The following is a 12396-nucleotide window of genomic DNA, read 5'->3' as shown; positions in this document are numbered from 1 at the left end:
CATGTTCCCCATAGGAGTTGTAATTAGTTTTCGTTGCACATGGCCAAGCCATCTCAATCGACTCTCCCTACAAATTGGTCATTAACTTGTTGCTTTTGATTTTCTCAACCTTTCCAATCATCCACATCTTGGCTGCGTGCCTACGTTCATTTCATGAACATGTTTCTTGATTTCCCCACAAAATGGTCATTAAAGTATAGCAATGTTATTGTCGAATTAAAATATGGTCCTACTAGTTTGGTTGGCATGTGTTGGTTGCATAGCAATCCAAAAGAATATGTTCACAATATCCACCCATATCTAACTTATGGGCAACAACCTACTCAATCCTTCCCTCATGCATAATACAACCAAGAAAATGAAATGGTCAGTTTACGATATCTCTTGGCCATCAATTTTAACTAAAGGATCTACTCTATGTATGTCCTTACAAAAGATACTCCATAAACTCCGTCTTGGGCCAAATTGTTTTAAAGCCTGCAACTCCTAAAACACCCTCAAAAACTCTAGTTTTGAATCCTATCAGGTACTTGGAGCACCTTTGAAACTACATACAAGCGCACTCAGCAACCTAAGTAGCAATAACCTAACTGTTATTTAGCCCATTTCGAAGAGCAATTGAGAGAACTCATTGCTATGTTGGCCTGCGTTGAGGGATTCTTATCAGTGTTTTACGCCTCAAGGCGAGGTGTACTTCATGCCTTGAGGCTTACACCTCACACCCCAAGAATAACTAGGGCTCAAGCCACAGTTTGTCGGCAGCCCCAATGTCGTGGGTCAAAAATTCAATTTTATTTTACACAAATATACCCCCCCCCCCCCCAATGTCTTTTATTTACTAAGGACTACTAAATAAAAGTGTTTTTTGTCTTCTAAACAAGTGTCACAAAGAGATATCTCAAAATCACTCTTTGAAACCCTAAAATCTCCCTACTACATCAAGATTCCTTCCTAAAGGCTCCAAGACTCATCCAATTTCGAATTGATCGATTCCTATAACTTCCTTACGAAGATTGTCGTAAAATAGAACCAACAAATCAAGGGTTTTCTTAGGTTTTGAGGTATGTGATTTTTCTATGTACTTGAACTTTTTACCTTTTTTTCTTTTCAAAATCTCATATTTTTCTCTCTTATTTTTTTTAATTCTTCTCTAGTTTATAATATAAACTAAAACTTCATTCCTAGGCCTAAACTAGTTGTTGATTTGATGTTTGATACTCTCATGACTCTATGAGCGATGATACATTGCTACTTCTCTAAATTTTTATTGTTTAATGTTTATTTGATGCTTGAAGGTTTGTTGACTTGTTTTGTATATTTTTTGAATTTATTATAATTTTTATATATTTTTTATGTTTTTTTTTTTTCTAAGTTAGTTGAGGCTTACGCCTCACCTCAAGTACGCCTTAGGTACTTTAAAACACTGATTCTTATCAAGGTCTTCCTCATCTCAACCATTCACAAATAATCAGCATATAGATGATGCCATTGCACTGCATGTATCTTCTAGGACTACTTGCGTCATTGATTCAGGGGCCACATATAAAATAACTAGTATGTCCCACCCAATGTTTTAAAAGTCGTACGGCTCAAGGTGAGGCATATGCTTAATGCCTTGAGGCTTACGCCTTAGAGGTGTAAGGCATACGCCTCATGCCTCACGCCTCAAGAATAATTGAGGCTTAAACCTCATTTTGTTCGGTAGACCTTAATGCCATGGGTCAAAAATTCAAAAAAAAAAAAATTTAATTTTTCTTGCTTTATTTTACACAAATACCCATCTTTTATTTGCTAAATAAAAGTGCTTTTGTCTTCTAAACATAGGTTATCAAGAGATATCTCAAAATCATTCTTTGAAACCCTAAAATCTCCATACACCAAGATTTCTTCCTAGAGACTTCAATACTAATCTGATTTCAAATATGTAGATTCTTATAACTTTCTTACAAAGATTGTGGTCAAATAGAACCAACAAATCAAGGATTTTCTTAAGTTTTGAGGTGTGTGATTTTTCTATGTACTTTCTTGAACTTTTTACCTTTTTTTCTTTTCAAAATCTCATATTGGTTCTCTCTTATTTTTTCTAATTCTTTTCTAGTTTATAATAAGGTCCAAAACTTCATTCCTAGGCCTTGACTTGTTTTTTATTTGATGTTTGATATTACATGACTCTATGAGTGATGATGCATTGCTACTTCCCTAAATTTTTATTGTTTAATGCTTTATTTGATGCTTGAAGGTTGTTACTTGTTTTTATATATTTTTTGAATTTATTATTTTATATATATTTTTTATGTTTCTTTTTTTTTTAATTAATTGAGGCTTACTCTTCACCTCAAGAACCCAAAACACCTCAAGTACACCTTAGGTACTTTAAAACACTGGTCCCACCTTTATATTTAAGTTGGGGTTGAAAAAGAGCACAACCACCAATATTAATAGAGAAAAAAGGATTGCATCAAGAATATTCATAACCAATTGCATCATCTAAAACAAACTCGTTCACATCACAAGGAAATTCAGAAAGAAATCAAATCTTGTCATGAACAATAGCTATACACCAATGGTCGGACCGATTGCTAGTCTCTGGCCATTCAATTCAGACATTTTTATTTAATGGGATTGAAACCCACACACATGGGTTAATTCATAAAGCCTATGATGAATGGAGCTTACTTCCAATAGCTAGAAATCAACATTTTTATTGTAATTGCTTTTTACCCTTTCAAGACAATCTCTCTGGTTTCATGGAGTATACAAAAATTTGACTGGATTTACATTTTGTCCAAAAAAACCACCCCTCTTAAAATATTATGATCGTATCAGTTTGTTTTGGTTTCTATCATGACATAAATCAACAAAATCCAAGTTAAACTTGTACGAACCAAAACAATTCAAAAAAATTGGTGAATTAGAATTTACCTAGATGTTTTTGTTCCAGTATCAGCAATAAGGAGACATCTTGACCACAACATTCCTAAAAAAACGATACCTGGAACCTTGCACATGCCCATGCTCTCAAGGCATGAAGGATCGCTTAAATCCCCCTAACCATGGATTGTCATTTCCATGTAAGATGTACTTCGTTTTTTATAGCATGCACAGCATAAGAAGAATTGGATTCAATGCTGATCCATATACGACAAACAATCCCAATACCACTTCGAGATGCTTGCTCCTCCGATTCTGGTGCCAGCAGGAGAGCCTCGTGAGACACGTTTATATAATTTGTATCATTTCGAATAAATCGAACTCTTCCATGTATATCTCACAATTCTCACTAAAAATGAGCACTGTAAACTATCCACTTTAAAAAGATAGTGGATCAAACCTCCATCAATCTTTTATCTCCTTCACTTGTAGTGATTTATGATTCAATTAATGAATGAAGAACTCATTTGATCTGATGATATCAATCAAGTCATAATGTTACTTCTTTTTTCAATCTATTTCATGTCTACCTTAATTTGTACCCGCAAGTTGTTCTAAGCCTTTTGAGGATGCTGAAAATTTCTAGTGGATTGATATCATTTAAGAAACATGATCCTCCATAATTCAGCAAAGGAATACCACTTTTGTTCCTATTATACACCAAAAAAATCACCATTGTGTCTCAATGATTCACCTGAGTTGAGGGTTAAGGGTCTACTCTAAAGGAGACTAAGCACAAGATAGAGAAAACGGATGGAAGCCCATAACACTCAGCAAACCCCATTCAAGTAAAGTTGTCTACACTCGGAATTATCAATAATGTCATGGTTGTTTATGCACATCACCAAACGAAGTAGAGAAGGGAGGATGCAGGTGGCTGTTCTTGTACAACGTGAAGTACAATCTTGATGGGTCATTTGAGACATAAAGTTGGACTTGCTGCCAAAGGATCTATGCAAACCTATGGGGTTGATTTTTAAGAGACTTTTGCTGCAATAGCCAAGTCGTACTCTATACATGTCATTCAATCTCTTGTGGCTCACAAAAAAGATGGCCTCTTCATCAGTTAGATGTTAAGATGCGTTATATCCCAGGAGACTTAGGTCCCCTCAAGTACATCCTTGGAATAGATTAATATAAGTAGCAAGATCCAAGAGAAGGAAGTGTATTGTTGATTCACTCAAGCAAACATAAGATCTAGACCTACTGATTTCCCTATCAATCAAAATCATCAAATGAATATGCTGAGCCACTTAGAGATATTGGACTCTATTGGCTACTTGTTGGAAAATGTATATATCTACAATCACTCACCCAAATACTTCATATGTTATGCAGAATGGAGCAGTCATTAGATGGTGTACAGGATCCTCAAATACCTGAAATCTGGTCTAGGCGAGAGCATCCTGTATAGTGACCATGGTCACTCTGATGTGGATATCTAAACAAAAGCAAATTGAGTTGGATCTCTCTGAGATAGAAGATCCAATACTGGATACTAAACTTTTATCGGGGGAAATCTTATTACTTAGCAGGGCAAGCAAACGAACATGGTTGCTCAGCGTGGGTGACCCATGCTATGGATTAAATTCACACTTGAATAAGGGTTTATTGTTAAATTGTCTATGGGAATAGAGCAGCGTTCAATCAAAACATCATCAATCCTATTTACCATGAGAAGACCAAGCACATCGAAGATGATTGTCATTTCATATGGAATTTCTAAAGTGTTCTGCATTCGTTGTTGTTGTTTTGGATGATGATGGGGGTGTCCAGAACCACAGGCCCAACTAGCAAGGCCGAGGCAACTGGCCTCTTAGAGCACCATGTCTCGCCCACTACACATACCAACTAAGCCGGGATAAATCCCTGTGGCGGCCAATGAAAGGGCTTGAACTCAAGACCTCTCCCTTTTTGGAGGGAGGCCCTGGCCACTAGGCCCAACATTCATTGAGTTCCACACTCCTCGTATTAATTCTCATGAGTAACTAGCAGATGTCCTTACTAAAGCTATGGGAAAGACGAGTATGAGAGCTTCCGTTCAAGTAGGACATGGTTGACATTTAAAAACTTGTGGGTGAATGTGTCAGGGTACTTCTGCAATAGTTGATACCTTTCTTGCGAAGGTTTAATTGCACAAAACAGACTATGGTTAATATAAGAGTGTATGAAACACAATTGACTTACAACCCTCTCTTTACGTAGCAACATTTACAAAAACTCAAACTGGATTCACCTTGCCCACGAAACCACTAAATTGGCAATCAAATAATTAATTGAGAATATTACAATAGACCTGCCTTACATTAAAAGCCACTCCATGGCTCAAGAACTCAAGAATTCCATGGTCGACCAGAAATAGGGCAGGTAAACTTTAAAAAAATGCACACACACGCATACAAGCTTGGAAGTAGTGGTGAATAGTAACTTGCCTCGAGCTGAACACGCATGGTCTCCAACAAACCAGTCAATCCGGGGGCACGTTGCGATTGGGGTGCAACATGCTCACTCTTGCTACGAGCAAGCTTCCTCATCAATCTGGATTTCTTGTCTTTCTTTTTTTCTTTGGATGGTTCTATCAGACCCCTATAAAAAAAATTAGAACAAATAAAGAAAATAAATCATGCAGAAGGCAAAAAGGGAAAAATACAAAATGAAATATGACATAAAACCCATGATCTATGTATAAAAAATAAAACATAAAACATAAAATGAAATAAAAAATTAAAAAAAAAAAAAGTCATTGGAGAGGACGAAGTGCTCTACAAATAAACACAGGAAGAATGTCTGTGGATCAACACAGACATTAGAAGCATACCCTGAAGCACCAGCAGAAGCTAAGAGGATCTCATACGCTGTTTCACGTAGATCATCATCTGTAATGCCTGCAAACAGATAATTTATGAAAAATCAAATGATGCCAATGAGCCTATCCAATAGACATTAGATTTGATTTTTCAGGACAAGGTTAGTGTACAAGAGGCGGCCTAAGACTGTGGTCTTCATTTGGATGAACATTAAATGAGAGAGTTACTATTGCCACACCAACTTTTACTAATGCCACACCAATTCCTACATAAATCACCAAAGAATTGCACAGTTGGTGTGGTGTTAGTAAAAATTGGTGTGGCAATAGCAACTCTCTCAAATTAAAATGCCATATCCCATGTCCTTTTCCGCCTTCCCTCTCTAAAAACTATGTATGAACTTGAGTTTTGAAACATTAAGTAATCAATCTATTTTTTATAAATTAATATATACAAACATTTCATGATATGTCACTTCTCATTGCAGTATCCGATAATCCAAAATCAGCAAATAGTCCCAATATATAGACACTTCTCAAGGAATTAGTTACAGAAATCTGAGATTTTTAAAACAAATCGCAATTAAATCACGATTCTAATAGTTGTCGACTAGATCACGATTTTTTCAAAAAATTGAGAAGTATTTGAAAAAAATCACGATTAATCGTGATTTAATCAACAATTTTTTGAAAAATCAAAGATTATTTTTATTTTTAGCATTTTTTAAGTGTTAATTTATCATTTAATATATGAAATACATATTTTTTATATTTAAAAAATTATTTTTATCTTTTAATGTATTCAATGTTTTCCCGCTTTTATAGACTTTTGACGTTTTCCAAAGCTTTCTCTTGCTGAATTATTCACGAACCTCGACTTTGTCACTATTCTCAAGGATAGTGACTCCCTACTTCCCCTTTTCAAAGAAAATCAAATGGACCACACCACATTACACCTGTTCTAAGATGAATGTTCGAATTCATGGTTATCAGTTATCACTTTATATTTCTAAATCATAATTACCTGTCGCAAAAGAAGGCAAGCCTAACACAAGATCACTAGCATCATTTGGATTCCGTCTTGAAACCCTAAGGCTATCAAACTCCTCATCATCATCATCTTCAAAATCATCAATATCATCAACAGATAGCTCCTGAAGTTGTGCAGAATGAAGGGACTGTGATTTTGATAGACTTGGCACAACTGGTGACGGAGCATACACCATAATTGGTGGTGGTGGCCTTCTTGGAGGTGATCCTGAAGATTCGAGATCTGTAAGAAGAAAAAATTCCTCCATGGACCCTGTATTGTTCTGAAAAAGTAAAATGAATCATAAATATATAGCTAATGTTTTCGGTAAGTGAAGCATTGATTGATTTATCCAACCAAAATCTGCACACAAAAAAAAAAAAGCACAGAACCAGAAGATGGACATCGGACAGAAACAGCTTTTCTTAACATATTACAATGGATAATACAAAAAAATAACTATTCCAGATGCCACTAAGGTACTATTAATTTACAACCATTCAGCTGAATGGCCACACAAACAACAAACAACAAACAACAGGGGCTGTCTGGGAACACCAAAAAAATCAGGTCAGTGGGGGTTGGTTTAAGTCCTGCCACTTAGGCTGCATCCAAATAACCATTGCGAGCCAGCATCTCTATTTCCATTTTGTATGTCTATACTCAAAAAATGGAAACTTTTGCACCAATGACAAGTTTTTGCCTTCTTTTGTTTTCTTCTTCGGCAGATGATAAGCCGAGACAAACCCATGATCTCATGGTTGCAGAGAAGTATGCCAACCAATTGAGCTACAGATTCAATCCCTAACTATATGAAACTGTCTGCTACAAAATACCATGTGCATTTCTAAAGAAGGCAAAAACAAGGAAAAAAGAAAAAGAGCAAACCAACTTGTATTACATGTTTTCCAATGAGAGGTATCCTCAACTCCAGAGCTTGTTATTAATATTTTAGGGTCACTTTTCTGTTAGTCTAAAGTGTTCAATGAGTTCAACAGTGTTTTTTCCAAGAGTTTGTATTTTGGCGGGACTCTTTGTGTTAAAAGTTAGTTTTTGTTCTTTGCTGTAAGGCCAGTCATCTTGACTGCCTTTTGTTCTTTCTCCTTTTTATTCAATAAAGTTATATTTATCCAAAAAAATATATATATCAAAGGTGAGAAAAAAAATGATGTCCAGCAGAATTTCATATGATATAACTCAAGAAACAATGTGCGTAATAAATCATAGCTTACCATAGATGGAAAGCTGGTGCTATCATGGTAATCTCTAATAGCTTCAGAAAGATCAAGCATTCCACCTATATCAAGACATGACCATTAAAAAAACATTGATATATGGCAATGTACAAGTACAACAATACCCATGAGACGAATATATTAAATATGTTTCGTCACCTTTTTTAGCACAATTGAGGACGTAATCGATACTAACTTGATCTAGATCAACATCATCCAATGAAACAGCACCCGGAGGCATGACAACCTTCTTAATCAAGCTACCAGATAGTATGAAATTAAGAAGTACACGTCTGTCACGTCGATAACGTTGTAGAAGCTCGAGGGTATTTCCCCTAATTTCAATCAGAAGTCAATATAAATAAATAAATAGATAAAATGTATGAAATTTTCAAATCCACGAAATAATTTAACAAATAATATAAAGGACACATACTCTTCTTCCATGACTACCCGGAAACTTCAAAGTTAGTAACTTTCTATTCAATTACAATCGAAGTAACAAATCGCTCCACCACCTAGAAATATCAGTAAAAAAAAATATATCAAAATTTAGGGAACCCACATTAGTAACATATTTGGATACAATAACATACCCTTTATGACCAATATTAGAGTCACACATTTTTTTATTAAAGAGAACCCAATTGGACAGCATTGTCAGAATTTTAAGTGGGGATTGTTTCTTTGCCATCTAAGTTGCCCATTTGAACCTTAGTCACCCAAACATCCCCTAATTCAATCAAACTTGTTCAAAAATTGATACAAAACTACATTTTTCCGAACAAATTCTACGGAAACTCAACTTATAGGCCACCAAAAGACTTCAAATACAGCAAAATAACCATTAATTCAACCAAAAAACAAAACTTTTAACACTAACAGTAGCAAACCCAGTTTTTTTCGGGTAAAAAAAAACAAGAATAAGCAAGATTCTGTAAACCCTAAGGTCATCGAAGTTCACAGAACCATAGATGTTGGTAGATCTGGGATTAGATCATGAGAGAGGTATGTCGCGCCAAGAGATCCAACCAAAAACACTTCAATTTCAACAAATTAGCATGTAATGAGAAAAAATAACATTAAATATGTGAATAAAATTATCACTTAAAACGAATTGAAAGAGATTAGATTTCGAAGAACTGTACCTCTGTAAGCAGAGTAGTTTTTTGGGTTTGAGCGAGTAGAATAGAAGGCGCAGAAGTGCTCATACCATCAAATCTCATATTTTTTTAGAAATTCTATATTACCACACTAACTTTTACTAATGCCACCCCAAGATGTGTGCTAATTCTTTCGTGATTTACATATGAATTGGGGTGGCGTTAGCAAACTTTTATGTGGCAATAGAATCTCCCTATTTTTAATATAATTTATTTCTTCTTCTTTTTTTCTGAATATTTTAAATATTTTGTTAAGATTAAAGAAAGATTTCCGTGTTTTTATTTCGCCGCCACTACACGTGGGACCTACGTGCATTTGGTGGGACCCACTAATAAGTGGGTCCCACCTTTTTAATCCATTTTGGCTAAGCCCAATGGGCTTCTCATGGATCGATCCGCATTGAATTTCAAACTGATCACACTTGTCGAATTGGGTTTCTAATGGATCTCAAAATTAAGATCCAGACCCAATTCAATAACAATCGGATCAGATCAAAACCAATTTGATGTACAAAATCTAAGTAAACTTCATATATCATATATTTAAACAAATATATAATTAATTTGTATGTTTTTTTTGGATTGTGTCCTTACCGAATAAGGACATGGTTGATATAGATCTAATATAATAAGATATTAGATAAGATACTTTACGAAATCCAAAACATCAATCCAAATCCAAAATTATGGGATCAAATTTTAGGCCTAAACCAATCCATTGCCACTAGCCCATACCATTGAAAAAAAAAGCTCAAATCATTTGGGGTAATTTAGATACAGAGTTAGTTCGGAGGTTTTGAAGAATATCTTAAATGCATCTTTGTGTTTTCAAATTGATGAGATTCAACGCATTTACAAATGAAAAATGTCATAAATGCCCATTATCTTCAATCTTTTATTTAATTTTTCTTTCAAAAACTAGTCATCTTGAACTTGTTGGGTAAAAATTTTTTACCTATGTATTCAACCTTGTAAATCTTCGAGGTTGAAGATGGGGGCATTTAAAAATTATGTTGAAAATGATGGATTGAAGATGATTGATTCTCAAAAGGGAAAATAAATAAATAAATAAATTTAAAGGTTTTTTATTAAAGGTTGACGGTGAGAGCTACTATGTAACAATGGAATTGTAGGTAAAAGATGTAATGAAGATGCAATTGAATAGATCAAAAATAAAAAAGGGAGGACAAGGAGTCCTCCAAGAGAGATACAAAAGTAAAAGCAAGAAAGCCAGGGAGAAAAGACAAACAAAGAGCCATGCTAAAGTGTCCAAGAATAATTTACCGATAAGAGCTAATAGATGACTTATATTGGAAAGAATAATCAAGGATTTGGGACTAAAGGTCAAAGATGAGGGTGTTTATGTCTTTGTAATCAAGGTCAAAGGAGGCATGTCATTAGTTTGAAAACATGGTGAAGTGTCTCAAATATTCACCAAAAGATGTGCATATATTTACAAAGAATCGTGATAATATGACTCACCAGATGGCATATTCAATCGACTCCCTGACGTGACAAGCTCGAGATCCATAGATCTATATGCCTCAAGATACACGATTGCATTCCCCATAATAAGTATATCCCGAGGGAGCCATGCATCCTAGGGCATACAGATCTATAGATCCTGAACTTGTCCACATCAGGGAATTAGTTGAATATGACACTTGGTAAGTCATATTATTAGGACTCATTTACAAATCACTCAATTATTTGCCAAACAAATGTATAGGGCACTTATTAATTAAGGGTCCCGTTCGGCACCCTAAGTTTTACCACACACTTTAACAAATGCGTTTTGTCCTACATGGGTTAGAAGTTTCGGAATGGGCTGATTTTTGGTGATGATGATCTCTATGGTGAGGAGATCATCCTCACCAAAAATCAGCTCATTCCAAAACTTCTAACCCCATCAAAAATGATTTACAAAAAATGGACGGTCCACGATTTTTCAACTTGTAAACATGGGGCTAAACATTTTGGAATGGGCTGATTTTTGGAGAGGATGATCTTCTAATCATAGAGATCATCCTCACCAAAAATCAGCCCATTCCAAAATTTCTAACCCATGTAGGACAAAAAACATTTGTTAAAGTGTGTGGTAAAACTTAGGGTGCTGAACATTTCCCATTAATTAAATGACAAATCACAGTACCACACCAAGTCCCGTTTTAGTAAAGATTGTGCCAAACTTTTATGCACCCACCTGCATCAAATGACACCCACAAAATTAGTGGGTGAGGGATCATTCATAGGTCCCCCAAGGAAGGGTGGGTCAGATAATGGATGACTTTGGCCACATTTCAACATAATTAATTGAAGAATGTTTCAATTGTTCTAGAGAAACAACTTAGAACCATTGATTGCTTAGTCGTTGTAGTTTAGTCACTTTGTTTGAAGTTAAAGCTAAAAATATGAATATTTGATGTTTGCATGTTACCACATCAAAGATATTCAAGCACAAAAGTCAAGTGGTATCCTTACATTTTACTTAAAAAAATAAAAAATAATATTTGTAACCCTACCTACATCTTTTATTGGGATGATATGCATGTCTATTACATAAAGCCTTCCCTCAAGTTTTTTTTCCATTTTTTTATTTATTAAAATAGAGTTTAATAATTTTATAAAATGTAATTTTATAGTATATTTTATGTGGGTTGGGATCCGTTGACTCCTAAGAATGATTCATGAAAAACCACATGATCCCAACCCTATAAACATCTTTTATTGAGATGATATGCATGTCTATTACATAAAACCTTCCCTCAAGTTTTTTCCTTTTTTTATTTATGAAAATAGAGTTTAATAATTTTATAAAATGTATTTTTATAGTATATTTTATATGGGTTGGGATCCGTTGACTCCTAAGAATGATTCATGAAAAAAACACATGAATCTCAACCCTTTAAACTCAAAATCCAATGGTTGAGATTTATGAATATCTTGATAATACAAATCTCAGAGATACTTATCCGGAGGATAATCTCAATCATTGGATTTTGTATTTAAAGGGTTGGGATCACGTGTTTTTTTTTGTGAGTCATATTTGGGAGTCTAGAGATTCTCACACATTTCATATTAGTCTATCAAGAAAATAACCAAAAATATTTTTAAAATTTACCACTCATGACAATTTCAAGCTGCTTAATTGCAATCAGCAATACTTATGCATGCATCAATCTTTTAAAATAAATAAATTTAAATTTTAAAATATTATATCTTTCTGGGCAT

General features: G+C 34.6%; 1 protein-coding gene across 1 annotated transcript; it reads right to left on the bottom strand.

Moving 5' to 3' along the window:
• Positions 1 to 4608: 4608 nt before the first annotated feature.
• LOC147381744 (protein unc-13 homolog) lies at positions 4609 to 9253 on the bottom strand. The gene is made up of 7 exons (XM_086430020.1): positions 9151 to 9253; positions 8439 to 8520; positions 8162 to 8337; positions 8000 to 8064; positions 6762 to 7050; positions 5750 to 5816; positions 4609 to 5517 (listed from the first exon to the last, which is right to left on the bottom strand). The coding sequence occupies exons 2-7, from the start codon at positions 8447 to 8449 to the stop codon at positions 5265 to 5267; spliced, it is 861 nt and encodes a 286-aa protein (XP_086286146.1). The 5' UTR covers positions 8450 to 8520; positions 9151 to 9253; the 3' UTR covers positions 4609 to 5264.
• Between the last annotated feature and the right edge of the window lie 3143 nt (positions 9254 to 12396).

The sequence above is a fragment of the Akebia trifoliata genome, unplaced genomic scaffold (genome assembly GCF_017979445.1).
Source record: "Akebia trifoliata isolate Shusen 1 unplaced genomic scaffold, ASM1797944v1 Contig00280, whole genome shotgun sequence".
Classification (NCBI taxonomy): Eukaryota; Viridiplantae; Streptophyta; class Magnoliopsida; order Ranunculales; family Lardizabalaceae; genus Akebia; species Akebia trifoliata.
This window is presented reverse-complemented; position numbering and strand designations above follow the sequence as displayed.